This window comes from Panonychus citri, unplaced genomic scaffold, assembly GCF_014898815.1.
Source record: "Panonychus citri isolate SS breed McGregor unplaced genomic scaffold, ASM1489881v1 Contig00060, whole genome shotgun sequence".
Classification (NCBI taxonomy): Eukaryota; Metazoa; Arthropoda; class Arachnida; order Trombidiformes; family Tetranychidae; genus Panonychus; species Panonychus citri.
The window spans coordinates 45,753-66,064 of record NW_026515465.1 but is presented as its reverse complement, the minus strand read 5'-3'; the positions used below and the strand labels follow the sequence as shown (position 1 = coordinate 66,064).

Here is a 20,312-nt window from a genome sequence, read left to right as displayed (position 1 = left end):
GAAAATGGGATAACTTATTTATCTCTGTCCACCCAACCACCAACTCGATGTCCAGAAAAAAATTGTTTCAACTTGATACGTAAAAGTAAAAGTCTCACCTGAAAATCACTGACCTTCCCTCTCACTTTCACCTTGATTATGTCCGAAAAGAGTGACAATTTTCTTGAAATCTTGACAACGAACTACAGTCTATCTCTTTTTTTACCTTTCGTTTTCACCCTGATCAATGTTACGATTTAGTTGTTACATCAGATTTAGAATTATTATCATCATGATTAGATTACTAAATCTACTCCTCTGGTTCAGTGTTTCTGTCAACTTGATGTTTCAGTTTGTTTTAACTTGTCCAACTTTTCTGATTTCCAACTCGTCTGAATAATATAAAACTTGTCATATGTCTGAATGTGAATTCATGTTCATTATTATGTTTTATGATGAAAAAAATATCCACTGAATAAAAACGATAGATAATGTGTAAAGAATTTTTTGTTTCCAGTTCAAATTGGACACAAATAATTCATTCTGTAGCTATTTCTATTCCATCAGGTATCATGTTTTCATTTTATTCTCTCATGATTTTTCATCATGTCTCATCCACAGGTTAAATCAGATTACATCTGAAAATTGAGTTAAAAAAAGTGAGAAACATCATGTAACCAGCATTAGGTAAAAGCCAGCACGACCAATTATCATGAAAATTTATCTACATGACCAATCCAATAGAATTGAAAGCTGAATAATTTGAAATAAAGAATTGAACTCAACAGTGTTTGAGGGGGAAAAAATTCCAATTTCATTCACATGAACAAATGAAAATGATTCATGAGATGACAAGAGGATCAGGATGAAGGATTGAGTGTGAGGGTAATGTCAAAGTGAATGTAAAGTCAAGTGAAAGACTTGATTTTATCCCTTGAAGCCATTGAACTGAGAATTGAAACTGAATCGAAAAAGATGATTCCAGATGATGGTGATGATTCCATGATGAAAAATTGAAACAAATCCATTAACTGAATAAAAGTGAAAACTCATCACCCACAAGAATTGAGAATGAAAATCAAACATCTCAAGCTATTTTATCCTTGAAACTCATAAACTTGCAACAGAAAATAAGATATGAAGTAAAAATATGATATTCTATTTTACTTTTCTCTCTCTCTCCGTCTCTTTCTCTCTATCTTTCCACCCTGAAAATATCACCCTGCAGGCCAGAAACTGATATTATCTAATATAATATATTCTCAACTTTTCTTGATAATGTTTTCCTTTGTCTTTTTCCATCTAATCCTATCGATCTTTGGAATTGATCTTCATGCTTACAGAATAACTCATAGTCATTTTGTATCCAAATATTTTCGTCATCTATTCTGGACAAGAACTTTTCTTGCTAATAGATTTCAGAAAATCCATCATACCCACAGGAGATTATCATGAATCCCTATTTCACCTCCTGCAAATTGGATAAAACAATTGGACATAGACAATACATATAAGGTAATTTTGATTGTACTAGATAGAGAAAAATATTTTTGAAACAAAAAAGTTCTGATGCTAATCGTGAATCCGCTTAATTAGGTTAGTTTAAGTTTTAATTGTAATCGATTTGCAAGGTAATCTAGTATTTCTTTACAAATTAAAGTTCTAATGAGCATTTCTATTGTTCACATCATGTTCATAGCGATGACGATACAATCAGGGTGATAATAACATGATGATCAAGGGAATTAATGAAAAGGTTTGAAATTGAAAATTTTTCTCTACAGTTTCAATGGAAATTTAAATTCTAGGTAATAAAATTAACTGAATAATAGGTTTTATCAAATGAATAGAATTCAGAAATATGAGTATGATGGCTATTAATAGATTCTCATGATTATATCATGATAGAAAGTTTTTTTATCCCCAGTTTTGATTGAACAAAAGCTTTCGGAGCTTCTATTGTTTCACTTTGATGCTATTCAAGCTCATCAGATTATCTGATTTATGATCATGAACATGGAATTGAACAGAAAACCACAAAATTGATGGTTACTTTAATTTCACTTAATTAACCTAATTATCATGAAGATTGTTCCAGATAAAGAAAGAAAATCCAGTTCTATTCTATGAAGGGAAAAATTTGTTTTCTAGCCTGAGTTTTTCTTCTCTTTAGGAACTTTTTCCAATACTCGAACTGATAACGAATGAATCTCGAATTAGTTTCTTATGGTTGGAATAAGAAGGAAACCTCAATGTGGAAAAAGAAAATCGTAAAGAATTTAGAATATTCAAAAATTCTAATCTGAATCATCTACGAATTTAAGAAAAGAAAAAGGAAATTTGCAATTCCAAATTCAAAGAGGATTTTAATATTTTCCATGTTACGATTTTGAATAATGTGAATGTTTCTTGGGGAGAATATAAATTGGAATGAACTTTCCCCTGAAACTTTTGCTTCAAATTTCAACGTTGAGAGAAAAAAAAAATTCAGATTCAACAAATTACAATAGATTAATAATAAAATTCATATTCATCATATTACTCAGCAAGTTTCACCAGAATTCCCATTAACAGGGAATCCTGATGATCATCAGGAGGATAATGATGATGAAGATAATAATACTTTCTATCATATGTTTGATCGTAATAAATATTTATCACTATTATTATCACTCATTATGATTCTTGTTAGCAGATTCAGGGGGCTCAATATTTTCTCCTATGAGTTAATGGAGTGAACATGGGGAGAAGGATGGAAAAGTTCAAATTTACTTTGAAAATTTCAAGATTTTCAACAACGAAAACAACAATTGAAAATTAATCATCAACCCGAAAGTTTTAATGATGATTAATCATTGGAATCAAATTAAATCATTGTACTAACATGATAATGGTTCCATGTGTTCAGCTGATGAACATAAATCATCAAACATTTTAGAGGGAAATATTAGAAAAGGTTATTCAATTATATTCTTACAGTTCCATGTGAAAGTTGATCATTTTGATAGACATTGGAATTCATTTTTCAGCCTCATTTTATTATCATGAAAACATGATGGTTATCGGATAATAAAACAGAGACAATTATTTTATCTCAATGAGTTTATTGTAGTTGATGATAATGAATTTCGATACAAATTCTGATATTGAGTGAATCTGAAAGCATTTTCACCCGGAAAAAAATGTTGCAAAGTTCACAATTTAAGTTTCGACTTTACCACTTTTCGAATTCACTGGAGAGAAAATATCGAAAGATAAATTTTTATTCACCTCTTTTCTTCATTTATCTCCATCCTTTTGTTAATTCTTCCATCATAAAGATCATCAATTTGAGCGAAAGAAAAAAAAACAAAAGAAGCAGAATCATTTTCGAATTTTTTATTCTACTTTGGATTGATTTCGTTTTTTATACGATATTATCTCTCGTTCTCTCTCTCTCTCTCAAGTTCATTGTTTCTCTCTTTCATCATCATCATTATCATTATCTTAGTCATCTCTTTGACTTTGTTCTTTTCTAATGTCACTTCAGTTTCTTTATCACATTTAGGTCTCTCCCCATGGGATTTACCTTTTGCAAGTTCATCTTCTATCTTCATCATCTTACTCAGGTCGACAAATTTGATACACTATTAATTGACATTTCCTTTTATAACTCCTCTCTCTCTCTCTCTTCTTCGATGCTCTTCTCATCCTCATCATCATTATCATCCCACCTTCTAATATTATCTAATATCTTCTCATCAATTCTATTATCTACTCAATTCAATTTGTTCATGGGAAACATTATATGTTATCATTGAATGTTAACTTGGTAACAATATATATTATTAAACTTGTATCATGAGCAACAACAACAATATATCATTAAACCAGAATCAAGATGAAAACCTTGGAGTTGGGTGGATCTGGAGGGTAGAAAATCACAAATCAATTCATTTATCACCTCATTCTAATTGAACTCAATCTAATATAATGATAATGTACAAATGAGCATAAAGGAAGGTCACCTTGTAGTAATTAACTTTCGATTGCCATGAAGATGTACTCATGAGACGAAAAAGCTTTTCGTTGATTTTCAAACTTTTACAATTCTATTGATATTATGTAATGAATCATGTATTCTCATTGTTTCTATCTTATTCTCATACATTTACAAGGCATTTAACCAAGTTTTCCAACAAGTTTTTCTTGAATAAATTTTTTGTTTTTACGTGTTCAGACCTTAGACTCGATTTATGATAGTTTGGGATACTCAATTGTCATATTGAAATATCAAGGTCATTCTTGTTATTCTGTTAGGCTAAGGTTTTAATGTCATTTAAAAGTTCATCGGAAATGACTGGTCTAAGGCTGGATCAAACTCAATCCGCCATTTTACTTCACTACTTTTTGAGAGATGAGGATTTGTTGTTTGATTCGACCGTTGGTAAGATCTGGGTTAATGATTAATGGTTAAAGGCGAGCTTGAACTAATTAGACTAATAAGAGGTTAAGGACCGGAAAATATTCAATAAGATGCCATTCAAATACAAATGTAGAAAGCTGATCCATGTAAAATGTCATTTTATAGTAAATTAAAACTTGAATGAAAAGGATTCCGAATCAAAAACGATATATCTCTGCAACTTAAAATGTCCAAAAATCGTAAACTCGTTGAGTGCCTCATTATTGCAAGTGAATTTGGTTGTGACAAGAAAATGACCTACCCTAACAGAATAACAAGAATGACCTTGATATTTAAATATGACAATTGAGTATCGCTAAACTACCATAACTCGAGTCTGGGGTCTGAACACTCAAAAAGAAAAAAAATTGTTGGGTTCTTGGTGAAATGCCCTGTATTCTGTTTTAACCTTTTGGAGTAGCAATGAAAAGTTGATGGAAAAATAGAAATTTATTGATTGCTCGAAATTGAAGAAAAAGTTCTGGTGGGAAATAATTTATTTTCATTGTTTCCAAAAATTTATCGTCACTTTCAATTATCATCATGAATCAATGGTCAGTTAAAACTAATCAATTACATTGGGTTATCAGTTTAATTGGATTTAAACTTGAGAGGAAATAATTTTCCAGTTGAACTTTACTATTTCGTGATCATGATAATTCAATTTCATGATGAAGATAATTCATGAAATTTTGCTGACTCTGGCAAGATAATTATCATCGGATTGGTAATGAATCTTATTCTTACAATAATTTACAAATGTTCTTGGATGCTCATGAAATACAATTGAGAAAAAAATTATTTTCCCTGAATTTTTCGTAAAATTGATGATTCTCACTCTCTTGATCAATTGATGTTCAATGTTTACATTACATGTACTCAGTTCACTTTGGAATTTATCTTTCCCATCTTCTTACAACATTCACTAAATATATAAATTAGTTCAAGTGCTCAATGATATTCAATCTATTTCTTAAGTAACTGACCAGTCAAAGTGTTGACCATTTCCCAGGTGAGAGATAAAATCTGCTGACCATGGTAATAGAACAATTTTCACAATCTTTCACCATAGAATGATGAATGTAGATGAAATAAAAGATCATGACTGAATCTAGAGATAATGTTGCTGAGCAAAAAAATCTCATTCGATTGAAAAACATTTCGTTTTTTTGTCTTTCAATTCTTATTCTTCAACTTTTATCTCAATAAATTCATAAATCATCATAGTAACCCTGAAACCTTATATACTGATTCTCGATATCATGAGAAGATATTTTAGCTTAACCTTGCGATTATGAATTGAACTTATCAGAATTCAAAGTTTATTTCAACTTCCTAAGCTTCTTCCTCATCCGTCGTCTATTCATCAATCGACTCGCCCTGAAACTCAGGAAATAAAAGGTTCATGATAAAAATCCAAGTATTAGTACTGAGAGAAAAAAACAGATATTTTTGATTTCTTGTATTCTCGTCACAATGAACGATTTTAAATTTGAACTTTCAAAATTGAAATACAAACTTGCATAAACAGGATAAAGAGCTGGAAATTTTAGTCCTCAGAGTATTGATATTCATAAATAGCAGATAGATCACCCAGAACTCTAAACTTTAAGAACTCGAGAAAAATATTCATCATAGCTTGCATTTACATAAAATGAGTAAAAAGAGAGAAAGTTGGATGAAAACTTTCAATTTCTTTTATGTCTTCCTTGTCCACTTGTTATCATTATGATGACACTTTACCATGATGATGATAATAATCCAGGATGACTATTTATCCATGTATAATAATACCATGTAAATATTTGCATTTAAAAGTTGACTCAAAGTATAACAACAACAACAACAACAACAACATGTTACATTTGATAGGAAGAAAAAATCATTGACAGTTAAATGTTATGCTGGTCAAGAATGACCAATATTAGTCGAAAATGAGTTTCGAATGGATTGAAAATCATTTGCGCAGGTAATGATTACAAACAATTGATTAATTTAATCAAATAATCAAAAAAGCGATAATTTTAATCAATACTTAATTGCGTAACCATCATTGTAAATGATGTCTTCACATCTTTTTGTCCATGAGTTAAACAAATTTTCACAATAATTAGGAATCAACTTTTTGCTATTCCAATTGCTAACAATGAAATCTTTCATCTCATCTCGAGTATTAGGGACACAATCAGAATAAAGAAAATCTTTTTTGTTACAACCCCAAACATTTTCAATTAAATTTAATTCAGGTGAATATGGAGGTAATTTAATCAACTTAAGGTTGATGTTGTGTAGATAATTGCAACAACTAAGCCATTCATTAATTAGATTAGCTCGATGAGCTGGACAGTTGTCATCAATCAGAAAACATTCAGATTGTCCAAATTGAGACTTAACTAAATCTACTATTAATGTATCTAAAATCTCAAGGTAAACATACTGATCAAGTCTACAATCAAGCGTCACTAGTGGACCAACACCGTTAACCGTAATCGCTGCCCATGTTGATACGACCTTCCTTGTACAATGATCAGACTTACTCGTAAACCGTTGGTCATAACGAGTACCAATTGTCCTCTTAACATTTTTTATTCCCTCTCGTGAGGATGAAAAGCAACTCTCGTCCATGAAGATACATTTGTTGACATCTAAATCTTTATACAAAGTAGCGAAAACGACTCGATTCATTCTTTGTTGCTCATTTAGTCGAGGCTTAATTGCTGCATGGCGAGTTTTAATCCCTTGGGATCGAAAGAAATTATTTATTGTTTGACTCGTACAGTCCAATTCCAACTCTTTTCTTATTACGGTCGATGGTTTGAACGGATCTTCGATCCACTTTAATAGTAGATTTTCCTTGTCAGCTTCACTTAAATTAGATGTTGATCCTAAATACCTCGTGTTTAAATCACCACGTTGTTGACACAAATTTACCCACCGCCAAGCTGTCGAGGCGCTTACACCCAATTCAGTTGAAATTTCGTTGTAACTGTAACCTTGATTATGAAGAGCAAAAATTTGACTTCTAATTTCTGGACTAATTGGACGAGGCATTTAAAATAATCAATTAATTAACTAATAACACAACAACAAAGGTGAGTAACTGTTTACCTTTGACTTCCATTTAGTCATTTTGTTATCTTTGGTTAAGTAATTATCGCTTTTTTGATTATTTGATTAAATTAATCAATTGTTTGTAATCATTACCTGCGCAAATGATTTTCAATCCATTCGAAACTCATTTTTCACGACTGTATATCTAGACTATGAAGAGAAAAAAAAAATCCTACTCAATGGTCAACATGCTAATGCTAGTATAAGTTTTTACAGATTTTTTCACTCACCATAATCCAGGGAGATGAAATGATCTTCAGGAGGAAAATTTTTCAACCAGTAAACATTTTCAATATTAGCTAACATGATGATGATGATGGTGGTGGTGGTCATCCAAATGATGATGATGATAATGTTATTATCGTTGTTGTTATTGTTGTAATGATTGAATTATTTAAAGGTCACTTGTATGGGAGGAGGATGAGAATGGGAATGAGATAAACAGCATAGAGCAAATCAAAAGATTCCAATCAATAAGAAATTGAAATTGATTCCATGAGAAACAAACCATGTATCATGGATGATTATGAACTCAAACATTTATCATCATGATTTATCCCCTTCAATTCAATTTCAAATGGCCAAACAGCATTTATTATATATATAACTGATAAGTTATGACCAGTAACTAAATGTCCAGTTACTTTAGTTGAATGTCCACTTTGTCTTCCTCAATAAGCTGGGATGTGTTTATGTTTATCATTATTATTACTATTTTGATACCTTAATGATAACCAAGGGAGGAAATCAATAACAATCAGCAATCATCATGTCACAATTCAAATGGAAAATGTTCAATTCCAATAGTTTTCAGGTGAGTTTTTCATCAATTGACAAATGAAATAAAATTAACCAGAAAAAGTAAACAATTATTTTCAGACATGACGAGTTTATACAGAACTGAAATATTAATCATTATTATCATGATAATCATCATGACTCTGAAATTTTGCTTCTCTCACAAAGTATGTTACATGTTTTGATTTGATTTTTGAATTTAGAAAATGAAATTATTTCTTTATTCTTTCTTTTATATTAAATTTGATTCCTCTAAGACTTTGGCAGGTTCAGGGAGCGAATAACATACGATTACGAATATCATGACTACGAAATAATATCATGTCAGAATTGAAATGAATCTTCTTAGAGTAACTTTGTCTTCAAGGGAAATTTTACCTCTATTATTTTTCCAATTCTCTCTCTCTCTCTCTCTCTTTCTTTCTCATGCATCGAGAAAACATCATCATGCTCATCAACATTTTTCATGGCAAAATTTTACTCGACAGAAAGTTCTGACAGCGAAAAAAGAAGACAAATTTTCTCTGTTTTTTTTTTCTAATCTAAACTTTTTTTCATTCTCTTCTCATCATGTTTTCATGGGGAAATGAGAGGTTTATTTTGACATGTTATTCATAAATATTGTTATCATGATTGTTGTCATTATCATGGAGAAACAATGAAACAATAACGTGAAACCCTGAATAGAACATGAAACAGAAAAAAAAACAGAGAGAGACCTTAACAAGGTAGAACTGAGTTCAGAACGTTATTATTACCATGTTAATACTCATGGAACCATATCTGAGCATCGATATTGAAACTCGCTCACTTCAAGTTGTCTTACTGAATCTCCTTCCATTAATCTATACTCAGTCTTTTATATTGATTTTAGATCAAAATTCATAAAAATTTAGTATTCTTATAAAGAAAGACAATTTTTAATCTTATGAATTCAAAGAATTTTTCATTTTTGATAAAAATCAATGTTCTGATTGTATTCATGATCTTCTTCACTCAAAGTTTCGAGTCAAATGTAATAACCAATTGATTTTCCATTCAGAACTTTTTTTTATCACTTCAAATGTAATTATCATCATCATTATGATAATAAAATTATTGTTACATTATCATATTACATTAAAGTTAATTTGGTTATCATAATGTTGATAACAATAATTTTCATGGTGATGGTAATATACTGAATGAGAAAGATACTGATAATGAGTTTATTTGAAATGAATGAGATAGAAATTCAGTTTTTTCATTCTATTCTTTATTAACTCCACCATAAAAATAGAGAGAGAAAGAGAGAGTGAGAGAGAGAGACTGAGAATTAGAGTGAGAGTCATATATTTATGACAGTGAGATACGAGGAGCAGGGAGGGAAAAGTAACCCCAGAGTATTTTCTTTGTATTTCGTTCATGATGATCATCACATCAACTGAACTTTTTCTGAACGGAAAATTTTAAAACTCTTTCCTGCCTGAATACTATTTTGAGTCACAGAAAGTTATCGATAAAAAGTTCAGACAGAAATTGAATCGTTTGCAAGTCCATTTTTCATGATTCTCATGATCATCATGATGATTATTATTATAATCAGAGTAGCTTTATGTTTGGAACTTTTTTTATTTTCTGTTCCTCAAGATATTCTCATGTTCTTATGATAATATTATCAGTAATCTATTTATTATAATATTTTCCAATTCCGTTTTCAGATTTTCTCTCCTTCTACTCTCTTTCTTTTTTTTCATGTCAGTTTCAGATTCTTGATTCAGTTTCATGATAAATTATGAGTTTTATTTGTTTGTTTCCCTTTGACTTTAAGCTTTTATTATTTTCATCATTTACTAGTAAATATATTTACCTTTTGTTGTTATTTTCATACATGAAATTACACTGAGCTTAAAGTTCATCTATCATGTTAATCAGAGTGCAACTGATCAATATTATTATAAAAGTTCATGAGAAAAAAAAGTTGCAACAAGATATTGATTCATTTTTATCTCATCATTCAGATTCTTAAAATTTCAACAGAAAAAAAGTTTTCTCTTTCCTTTTATACTCTGTTCAATTACTGGTGATTTCCTTTTGAATAAAGTTCATTATCAAAGATTATCATCATGAGAGAAAGGAAATGAACTTTTTCTCTTTAGTTTTATCGTATCCAATGAGCAAACTATCGGAATATACATGAAATTTTTACGCTTCATCTCAATTTCAATTCAACTTCCGTCAGGTTATGTAAAAATTTCACAATTTACAAGTTTCATCCAGAATATTTTGATAAATTCTCACTCAATTCCATCATGAATCAGGTTGGTATTAAAAAGATAGGATTGAAAGTGAAGTGGGAATGATAAAAATTCATATATACAATAACCATTAGATCAATAGGGCTATTATCATGGATAATATTTCATGATATGATTGGATAATAATATAATAACAATGAATCTTTGTAATAACTTGAAATGTGAATCAAATGTATTTGTATGACTTTTGATTCAGTTTCACTGATTATCATACACATGATAGTTGAATTCAGTTTACTATCTGCTCATTTACCAATCTTGATTCTATGATAACAACAATTCACCCTGAATATCATTATGAACATCATGAGATGATGCTGATTGTTATTATGTTTCTTGTCCAATTTTCTGTCTTCCTTTTGACCTGAATCCGTTTTTTTTTTCATTCATTTCCGTCTTTTTCTTTTTCTTTCTCATTCGCCCTCCCTTTTCCTTATAACTATCATCACCTCCCACTATCACCATAATCGTGATAGAATATATAACAATAGAAAGCAAAGAATGAGACAGGAAAATATATGTTTACTTCTCAAACTGAACGGTCATTCACTCAGAACTTTCAAAGTTTCAAAACGAAAATCTAAATATCTTTTTAAAAAAGATTCACCGATTCACCTCTCATCTCATGTATCGAATTACATGATGTCTACATGATGATACAACCTATTTCAAATGGAACTTTTCTTTCCATCTATTCAGAAGAAATGAAATACTGGACGTTTATGACATGGAAATGAACCAAAAACCTGAAGGTATCATGGAAAGTGAAGCAACCGTGAAATTGGATCTTCATGTTTGTTGTTGTTTGCATCATCTTCCTATTAAATCTCTCTCTCTCTCTCTCTCTCTCTCTCTCTCTCTTTCGTTTCCTTTAACTACCTGACCAGATAACTTTGGATAAGAATCCTATCAATATATTGGTCATCTTTTTGAATTATAAACCAAGTTATTATATCTAAATGTTATTACGACAACCAATCAATTCTAAGGTCTCAGAACTTTCCATCAACCTTAACCTTTTCTCATTACAATATCTTTATGCTTATATAATGAAAATAAACAATCTCATCAAATACTAATAATATCACATATCCCTTAAGTATTGATAAAATTTTTTTTCTCTTTCTCCTTTTTATATTAATAGTTATCATGATATTGTATCAACATATACTCAGCAAAAGTTCATTAATCATAATCATCACTGATGATAATGGTCATCGTCATCATCATCATCATTAGAGTGATCATCATGATTATATCCGATAGAGAAAAAGGAAACAAAATCAATCAATGGAAATTTATTGAATCATGTTAAGAGTTAATTGTCAGAAATAAATATCTTACAATGTTGTTTTTTTATCGATACCATCAGCCTGTTGATTAGCGACAATTACAATTACCCTGACAATTTATCTCTTTTTTTTCGGTTTAGTTGTAACATGAAAGATTCCAGGCTAACAGTAAAAGCTATTCAGTTAACTATGACAATCGATATTGATGAAAATCATTAAGTTCTATTAGATAACTTTTCGATTTTGAGATAATTCGATGGAGGGATTTTCTTTTCCCATCCATATTTTCATTCAAGGATTAAGCTCTTTTTCCTCTATGAGCTAATCGTTGAGATTTTCGCTCTAAAATGAAACCAAAAAGCTTAAGAACTTTTCTTCGTGATTTTTCATCTTCTCTTTCAAAAATGATTCTGTTCTCATCTCTAACAATATATTATTCATCGATTGATATCATGATAAGGGTAATGATATATATCTATCAAAACTCAATCGACATTCTGAGCTACAGTTAAGTGATTTTTGAAATGTCATTCTGAGTCTCTATCTTCTGCCATGAAGTCATGAGAAATGAAAATTTCTAACTTTTTCGGAATTTTATGTCTACAAAGTTATATAATTCTTGAAATATATTTTACATTAGTTTCATTAAAGTTCATTTTGAAATTTCATGTTTATTATCAGATGACCATCACGTTGACGTTTATAATGATGGTGAACCTCAAGTTCAGGACGAAATGAGAACCAGAATTGGAACCAGAAATAACTTAGGTTACTATGGGAATGGAAAAAAATAACAATGGCAAGGAAAGAAACGAATAAGAAAATAAATCGAATCAATTTTTTTCTTATTCAATTTTTTTTTCTCTCCTTTTTTACTCTTCTTTTCCTTCATTCGGTAAACTGAGAATCTCAAATGATGCTAATAATGACAGAGAAACATTTAGTCATGATGATCATGATAAACACCATGAGCTACTGATGATTCCTGAACTTGACTGATTTTCAATTCTTTTATTAAGTTGTTTGTATTTTCATTTCTTTTCTGTCAACAATGATCAATTGCGATTCTTATTAAGGTGTAATATCGAGCGTAGAAGATCAAATTTCATGGTTATGATGTTTTCATCACAAGAAAAATCCATAAATGACCCTCAGGCACATTGACCATTAGCTTATTTTCGAATGATTTTTTTACCTTCATCCTTTTCCTCACTAATGAAGCTTAATAGCATTTACTCATAGCTGATGACTGAGAAGCTATTAGAGTGAAGATAATTGAGACGGGAAAATAATGGTGAGAAATCTCAGAAAAGTTCTGAAAAAATGAGTATTATAATATATTCGTATCCGTTGAATTGGTCATGAGCTATTGTGTTGACAATTTCAACCCCTTTAAGTTATTAAAAGTCAAAAACTTTTCACCAAAGTTCATAATAATTGCCGATAAATAGTAAGAGGTAATTTTCATGGGGATATTTATATTTATATTTATCATGTTCATGACCATGGAAATGATCAATATCATTGAAAAGCTTTGTTGGTGATATTCAACTGAGAAAATACAAAAGTTCAACCTGTTATCTGAATATAATCCAATGACTTTATTATTATCATAACAATTACTCAACATCTTATGAACTTTTCCCTTCAGTTGAACTGATGAATTCATTATTATGTTCATCATGATCAATGCAAGTTAATTTAGTTACAAGGATTGAATAACTTTAGAGAAGTTCATTCCAATCTATTGGTGATAATTTTTTCGTTTACAATCAGATAATTGAGGGGAAAATCATGATTAAGTTGAAATCTTATTTATTACAGTGATTGGACCTTTAATTTCTTGTGATCAACCTCGGCTTAATCATCGTCTTTATCACCATGATTATCATCATGTATCAAAATCTGCAACTAATCAGTTTCGCAACTATTACTCTCATGGGAAATTATCAATTGCAATTAGCAACATTTTACCTCCAATACACTTTGTTGATTCTTGATTAATGTTGTAATACTTCAAAGTACTTTCAGATTATCATGGGCAAAATATTATCAAGATAATATAATATTTACTGATTTTCTTGTCCTGGTACCGGTTTGGGTGTCATAAAGATTAAGGATGAGGATGAAGATGAAGAGACTGAAAGTTAAAAGGTAGGACAGAAAAAAATGAGAAAAGATGAAAAAAACTTAGATGAAGTTTCTCATCCTCATCTTTTTCCCGTCAGCAGTTATAATGAAAATGATTAGAGAGATGAAGATAAAATATTAACTCTCTCTCTCTCTCTCTCTCTCTCTCTCTCTCTCTCTCTCTCTCTCCCTGTTTGTTAGATGATACTGAAGCTCTGAGAATAGATCATATGAAACTTTGATATTCACATTTTTATAATAATATTTTTGCTCTGCCATTCCCTTTAAGTCATGAATTTGTCTTTCATCATGAAAAATTTATCATAATAATCATGGTAAAATTCATTGAGTCTAACGATTAACAATCTTATATTAAAGTCTAATAATTTATTTGTGATTCATCACTAAATGGATACATTTGCTTCAAGCTAATTTCCTTGCCTCTCGATCATCATTTCAAGCTTCATGACGATAAGCAAAATCATCATCATCATCATCATGTTAATTATCACAATAAATTCTAAGTGATAATGAGCATGATAAAACCAGGAAGATGAACGTGTATTTTTCATCATCGCTTCTGGTGTTGACAGAATTATTAACTTTACTCTGATCATCTCGAGTAAATTTTCCTCCTCTTCCCACCTCAGTCCATGAAACTCACACTCTCACACCTACAACTCAATCATTATCATCTTAACTCATTATTATTGATAATTCATATTATATCTTCATCATCTTAATCTAAATCATTGAATCAGAATCATTACTCAAAGAATTTTATCTTCCATTATGCTTAACATGTTCTCTCTCTCTCTCTCTCTCTCTCTCGAGTTGTTCTATTCAACGAATTCAATTTTCGAACTCAGTTTTATATATTCATTTATTTCTCAATATTCTCATTATCATGCTCATTATGTTAAACTATTAGAAGAGAACGAAAAAAAATTTCTTATTCTCATTAACTCCCACACTCTTTTTTTCATTCAGCTGATGAAGAAGCGGTTTTTACTCCACCCCAATCTTCCTCTCTCTCTCTCTCTCTCTCTCTCTCTCTTAATAGCATCTTATACCAATCTAATTATCTTTGTGGTTTAACATGGTGGTAGTGATGATGATGACGATGGTGATAAAGATATAATTATCAACATAGATGCTAATCAAGGTAATAAAGGATAACAATTTATTATTAATCAGTATTCAGAATTAAATTCTGAGGCATATTTTTTGCCAGAATTCATGGTTACTGATGAGAAGTATGAGATGAAAAAAAAATTCTTTCACCATGATAATTATGTATTCATGTTTTACTCATAAATCAAGTTCAGTTTCCGCCCATTTCTGAGTAGTTTTTGTTTACTTATCGTTTGATTGTCGTTTTGTGGTTTTCAATGTTCGAGATGAAAAAATAGACTAACATGAGGATAAAAAAAGTTCTAATTCAATTTTCTTCCCCTACGAACATTTTCTCGAATAAATCATTTTCGTAATCATGACAAATGACACTTTTTCTTTTGTTAATTGTTACGAATTTAAATTAAATCCATGACCCGAAAAAATGGTTCATAGTATCACTTATATTCTAGTTGTTATTACTTTTTGTTTGTCTCGAACTTTTTTTTCTCTGCTTTCATTTTGTTCATCATTCAGAACTTTTTACTTCTCAGAAAACGGAAATGGAGACTGGAAACAACGAAGACAAAAAAAAGAAGAGACACAAATTAGAAAGTTTTACCAATATTTTCATTCGAAACTTTTCATTAGAACAAAAAAGTTCATCTGAAAAGTTCAATTCTAACAAGATCAGGGATTATGAATATTCATGAGTTGTCTCGATGATGAAGATCATTATCATTATTATTATTACTAAATAATATATTTTATCGTTTCCATGAGGATCTTTTTTTAGATAAAATTGAACAACTTTGTTTTCCCCCTTCATCTTGATGATTGTGACAATTTCGAGTGTAAATATTATTTTCTCATGATTAATATCATGAAATCGTAATGAAAACAAAAGCGAAAAATAAAAAACTTTAAATTCAACTTGAACTTGATTATTATACTGTTTGATTGTCAGTTGTTGATTAAAAATAAATGATATTTAACTTTGGTTATTTAAGTGGCATCTTTAATTGTTTGATTAACAATTTGATGATTTAAAGGTGATTAAAGTTAATCAGAGGAGAATCAAGTAAAATGAATGGTTGAAAATGAAGACACATGGAAATAGTAAAAGATTAATGAAGGTTAATCCGTTTGGATTAAGGTGATACCTTGGAAACTTTGTCAAGATTATGAGTAAAACAATGGACTTTGAGAGTAGAGTTTCTTGATTGTGGTTAATTGTGATCATTACCAATTATCTCTCAAGATTAAATTGTTATCATATCAATAGACGAAAATAAAAATGATAACAATTTAAAGTTATCTAACTAATTGTCCAACCATTGTCATCACAATTAAAAGAGATAATCAACAATTTAATCTATATCATCATAAAGCTCAATTATTTAATCATCATTAACTATTTATTATCAAGGTAAAAAGCTTACCTGTCATCATGGAGACAGGGACAAGATAATCTTCAGAAATTCTCATGAATCATGAAATAGGCCTGTTATTATTACTGAATTAGTTCATGAATCTCAGAAATTGTTTGCTTAGTTAATGGGAAAGAGAGAGAACTTGAAATTTCAATTCATCATCAGAACTTTTTACTCTTTTTGGTTTTAATTTTCTCTGACAGATTCGATAAATAAAATTTCAGATCTATTTTTAGCCTCATTGTGATTCTGTGCCGATAATTATGTGACTAATGATGATAATAAAATGAGGCTTACACACCTGAAGATAAAAATGAGAATTGACATGAAAATCTGGTGATTGGCTTAACATAAAGGTAACTTATGAACTTTAACTTTACTCATAACTGAAATTATATTTTCTCAGGTTAAAGATGATTAAATTTATGTGATATTAACATGATGGAAATTGGGTGTTTACTTTATCATGCAAAAAAAAACTCTTGATCTTTTGGAAAAGTTCATATCTATAATATGGTTAAAAGAAATCACCATGTTAGTAGTTCGTTAATTGATATTGTTAACACTGTAAAGAAAAGTAGATCAAGTGTAAATAGGAAAAGGTAAATGGTTAGGATTAAGATTAAGATTAAGGAGAAGGTATCAAAAAGTGGATTGCGATTGAAATTTTCAGTTGAGAGATGAGTCAAATTTAGAGAGCTAAAGATGTAAAAAATGATAGATAGATGATGAAGAGAAAATCAATATTTATCATCCAACTATTGATCATGATGAATGTTGTATGTATTCTAGTTCAGGGCATTTCTGGAATATACACCATGAGATTATCTTGAGTTGGTATGATTTTCCCTTCTTCATCCACCCAGTCAACTTAAATATCTCTCTTATTATTATCACCATCATTATCTTTTCTTATCATTTCTCATCTATTATCATTGAAGATTATCTCAAATATATCTGACGGAACCATTAATTTAATCATTTCACTCAACAACATGATCATGGTCATGATAATAACACTGAAAATCCAACATGTAAGCTGAACATGAAAAAAAAGGCATCTCAGTTATGTTAAAGTAAATATCTCTCTCATTCAGATTAATTTCCAATAACAATATAATATTATGAATGATAATAATAATAATCAACACAAACATAATTACATCAGCCTAACCCCCTACCCTGAACTCACCATGTTTATTTTTCATAGTATAATTATCATTGTTGTTATCCCTTTTATATATAATGAGTTAAACCTGAATTTCGGTTCATTCACCAATCAGCTGATTATTATTCACAAGTCAACTGTTATTAATAACATTATCACAATCACTTTGTTGTCAATTTATTAATAACAGTAGGTAGCATTATCGTCAGAATGATAATGATAAGAAAGAAAAGTTCTCAACAATGAATGAAACTGAGGAAGGGAAAAAGTTCTGAATGTTTGTTTGGGAGAAAATTTTTACTCATCTTTTGTTATTCCAACAACAAGATCAACATTTATATTCAATTTTCAACCTTTTTCAGATTCTTTATTCATTATACATGATGTTTCATGGTGTTGAGGACGAGATTGAATTTATTGCTAGTACAAAATTAGAAACAGAATTTTTCATACATCTAATTTATCTCCATGAAAATTGAGTCTCTTCTCTGAAACTGTTCTCTATCCCCCTGATTCTGAGGTCTCAAAATATTTTTGATTCCTTGGGTTCTGAATAATTGATAAAATTTGAAATGACCATTGGATAGTTGGTAAGACTAACATCATGAATATAAGTCTGAATTATATGTACATCTGAATACAATTTAAAATATTTATGAAGCTTTTACATTGAATAAGATGATGATGAAAAGATGACCATTGGCCACAAGAAAAATCTTATTATAAACCAATGGTCATTTCTTTTTATTTGGTCAAGAAAAACATTTTGATTCTTGGTTAAACATTTATGGTGAATATTAAAAATTGATCATTAATTGATTGAGAATTTCAAGTCAATCAGAACTTTACAATTTCCAAGATAATCAATTCTATTTTTAAAAAGAAACAACTAAATTATTCAGTTATCATGATTGATTTAATAAGAAAAACTCAGGAGACAAAATCTCAATGATTTCAAGTTCTGAACACTGAATTGGTAAAAAATATCATTGATTTTTGATTAATCTTTGGCTGATTGTCAACAATCAACTCTCATTGTTAAATCAGCATTTTCATTGACAATTGAATAACAATTTACTCTGATTCAATTTGAAACTTTTCCCTTCAGCCAGTCAGTCTCTCTCTCTCTCTCTTTACTTACCTTGATAGAAGCAGAAATAACCAGGAAGTTGATTCATTTCAGAATCATCACCATGATTATCATGTGAATGAATAATTCAGCTGAATGAGTTTCAGTTAAACTTTTTTCTTGGAGTCAAAAGTTTTCTTAGAACTTTGTTTCTCCCCCAATTACTTGCCATTCACAAAAAATAAGGTAATGAAAAAAAAAACCTTTTCCATCGGTGAGTTTGTGATGATTAACCTGCTTCGAAATGAATGTAACAGTGGGTGGTGGGTGGAAGGAGATGAAATCAGAGTAAATGAGATGGAAACAGTTTCCAAACCAGAATCAAAGTTTCACCTTTCAAAGTCTCTTAATGATAATTAGCTCAAATTGTAATTGATTTCAGTTAATGTACATTAAAGCCTTGCAGAGTTTTTTTTACTCCATCCAATTGATTAACATTTAAAGTGATTTAATTTGTTTTTTTCCAAATAATTTAAACAATTAACACTAATCATTTAAATTTAATGATTTTTGAAACAGTAAATCGCTTTATTGATTTAGTTTAATCTTCAAATTTTCATTAGATTGATTGATTATTATTGGTAACTGAGTCTGGACCAAAGTGTTACCACTGGAGCTCTGAAAGTCAAATAGGTTGAAATTGAGATCGATTTGACTAATTAGCTTTAATTACGCCTCCAGCGATACACAGGACTCCCAAGGCATTTTTTGATCAAGAGGTATGAAAAATAAGGTGCTAAAGTCTTGAGAGATCGAAACTAAGAAGACAAATGAACGAATATCATAAAAAAAACTCATTAATAAGTTTTTCTTTTGCATTATTTTAGAATTTCGCGCCAAAAAAATTCAAAATTCTTGAAAAATGTTTGGTGTACTTTGGATGAATCTTTGTAGAATATCTTAGTATACATGTATTCACTTTGGTGATTATCACATGAGTGTATCATGTCAATCATTGATAGAAAGAGGATAATTCTGAGATAACTTATCTGTCATGACAATTGAACTTTGAGAAAAAGTTGCTGTTGAAATATTTCATGAGATTGCTGGAAATTTAAGGATTTCAGTTCACTGGAGATAATTGTTCAACTATTTTCTACAGAAATTTCCAAAGGCGATGAAAACTGTAATCCACAAGGAGTAAGTGCCTGAGCCATGGTGTTTTCTGTGTCGGCTCATGGAACATTGAAAGAATTAATCTTTAAAATCAGGAACTTTTTTCCTCTCTGCAAAATGAACAAAATATGATCTATGAAATATAACAAATTTTTCATCTTCATCTCTTTTCATGATCATCATTTTGTCATCATTGGGGTTATTATTATGATTACCTATGAACCATTCATTGATTCAACCATCTACAATTCCTTGGAAATTTCCAGGATCAATTCTCATGAAAGTTCTGAGGTTTTCTCTCT

General features: G+C 29.9%; 1 protein-coding gene across 1 annotated transcript; it reads right to left on the bottom strand.

Moving 5' to 3' along the window:
• Positions 1-6,451: 6,451 nt before the first annotated feature.
• On the bottom strand, positions 6,452-7,474 carry LOC128385935 (uncharacterized). The gene has a single exon (XM_053344866.1). It carries the CDS (start codon positions 7,472-7,474, stop codon positions 6,452-6,454), a length of 1,023 nt encoding a protein of 340 aa, XP_053200841.1.
• Positions 7,475-20,312: the final 12,838 nt, after the last annotated feature.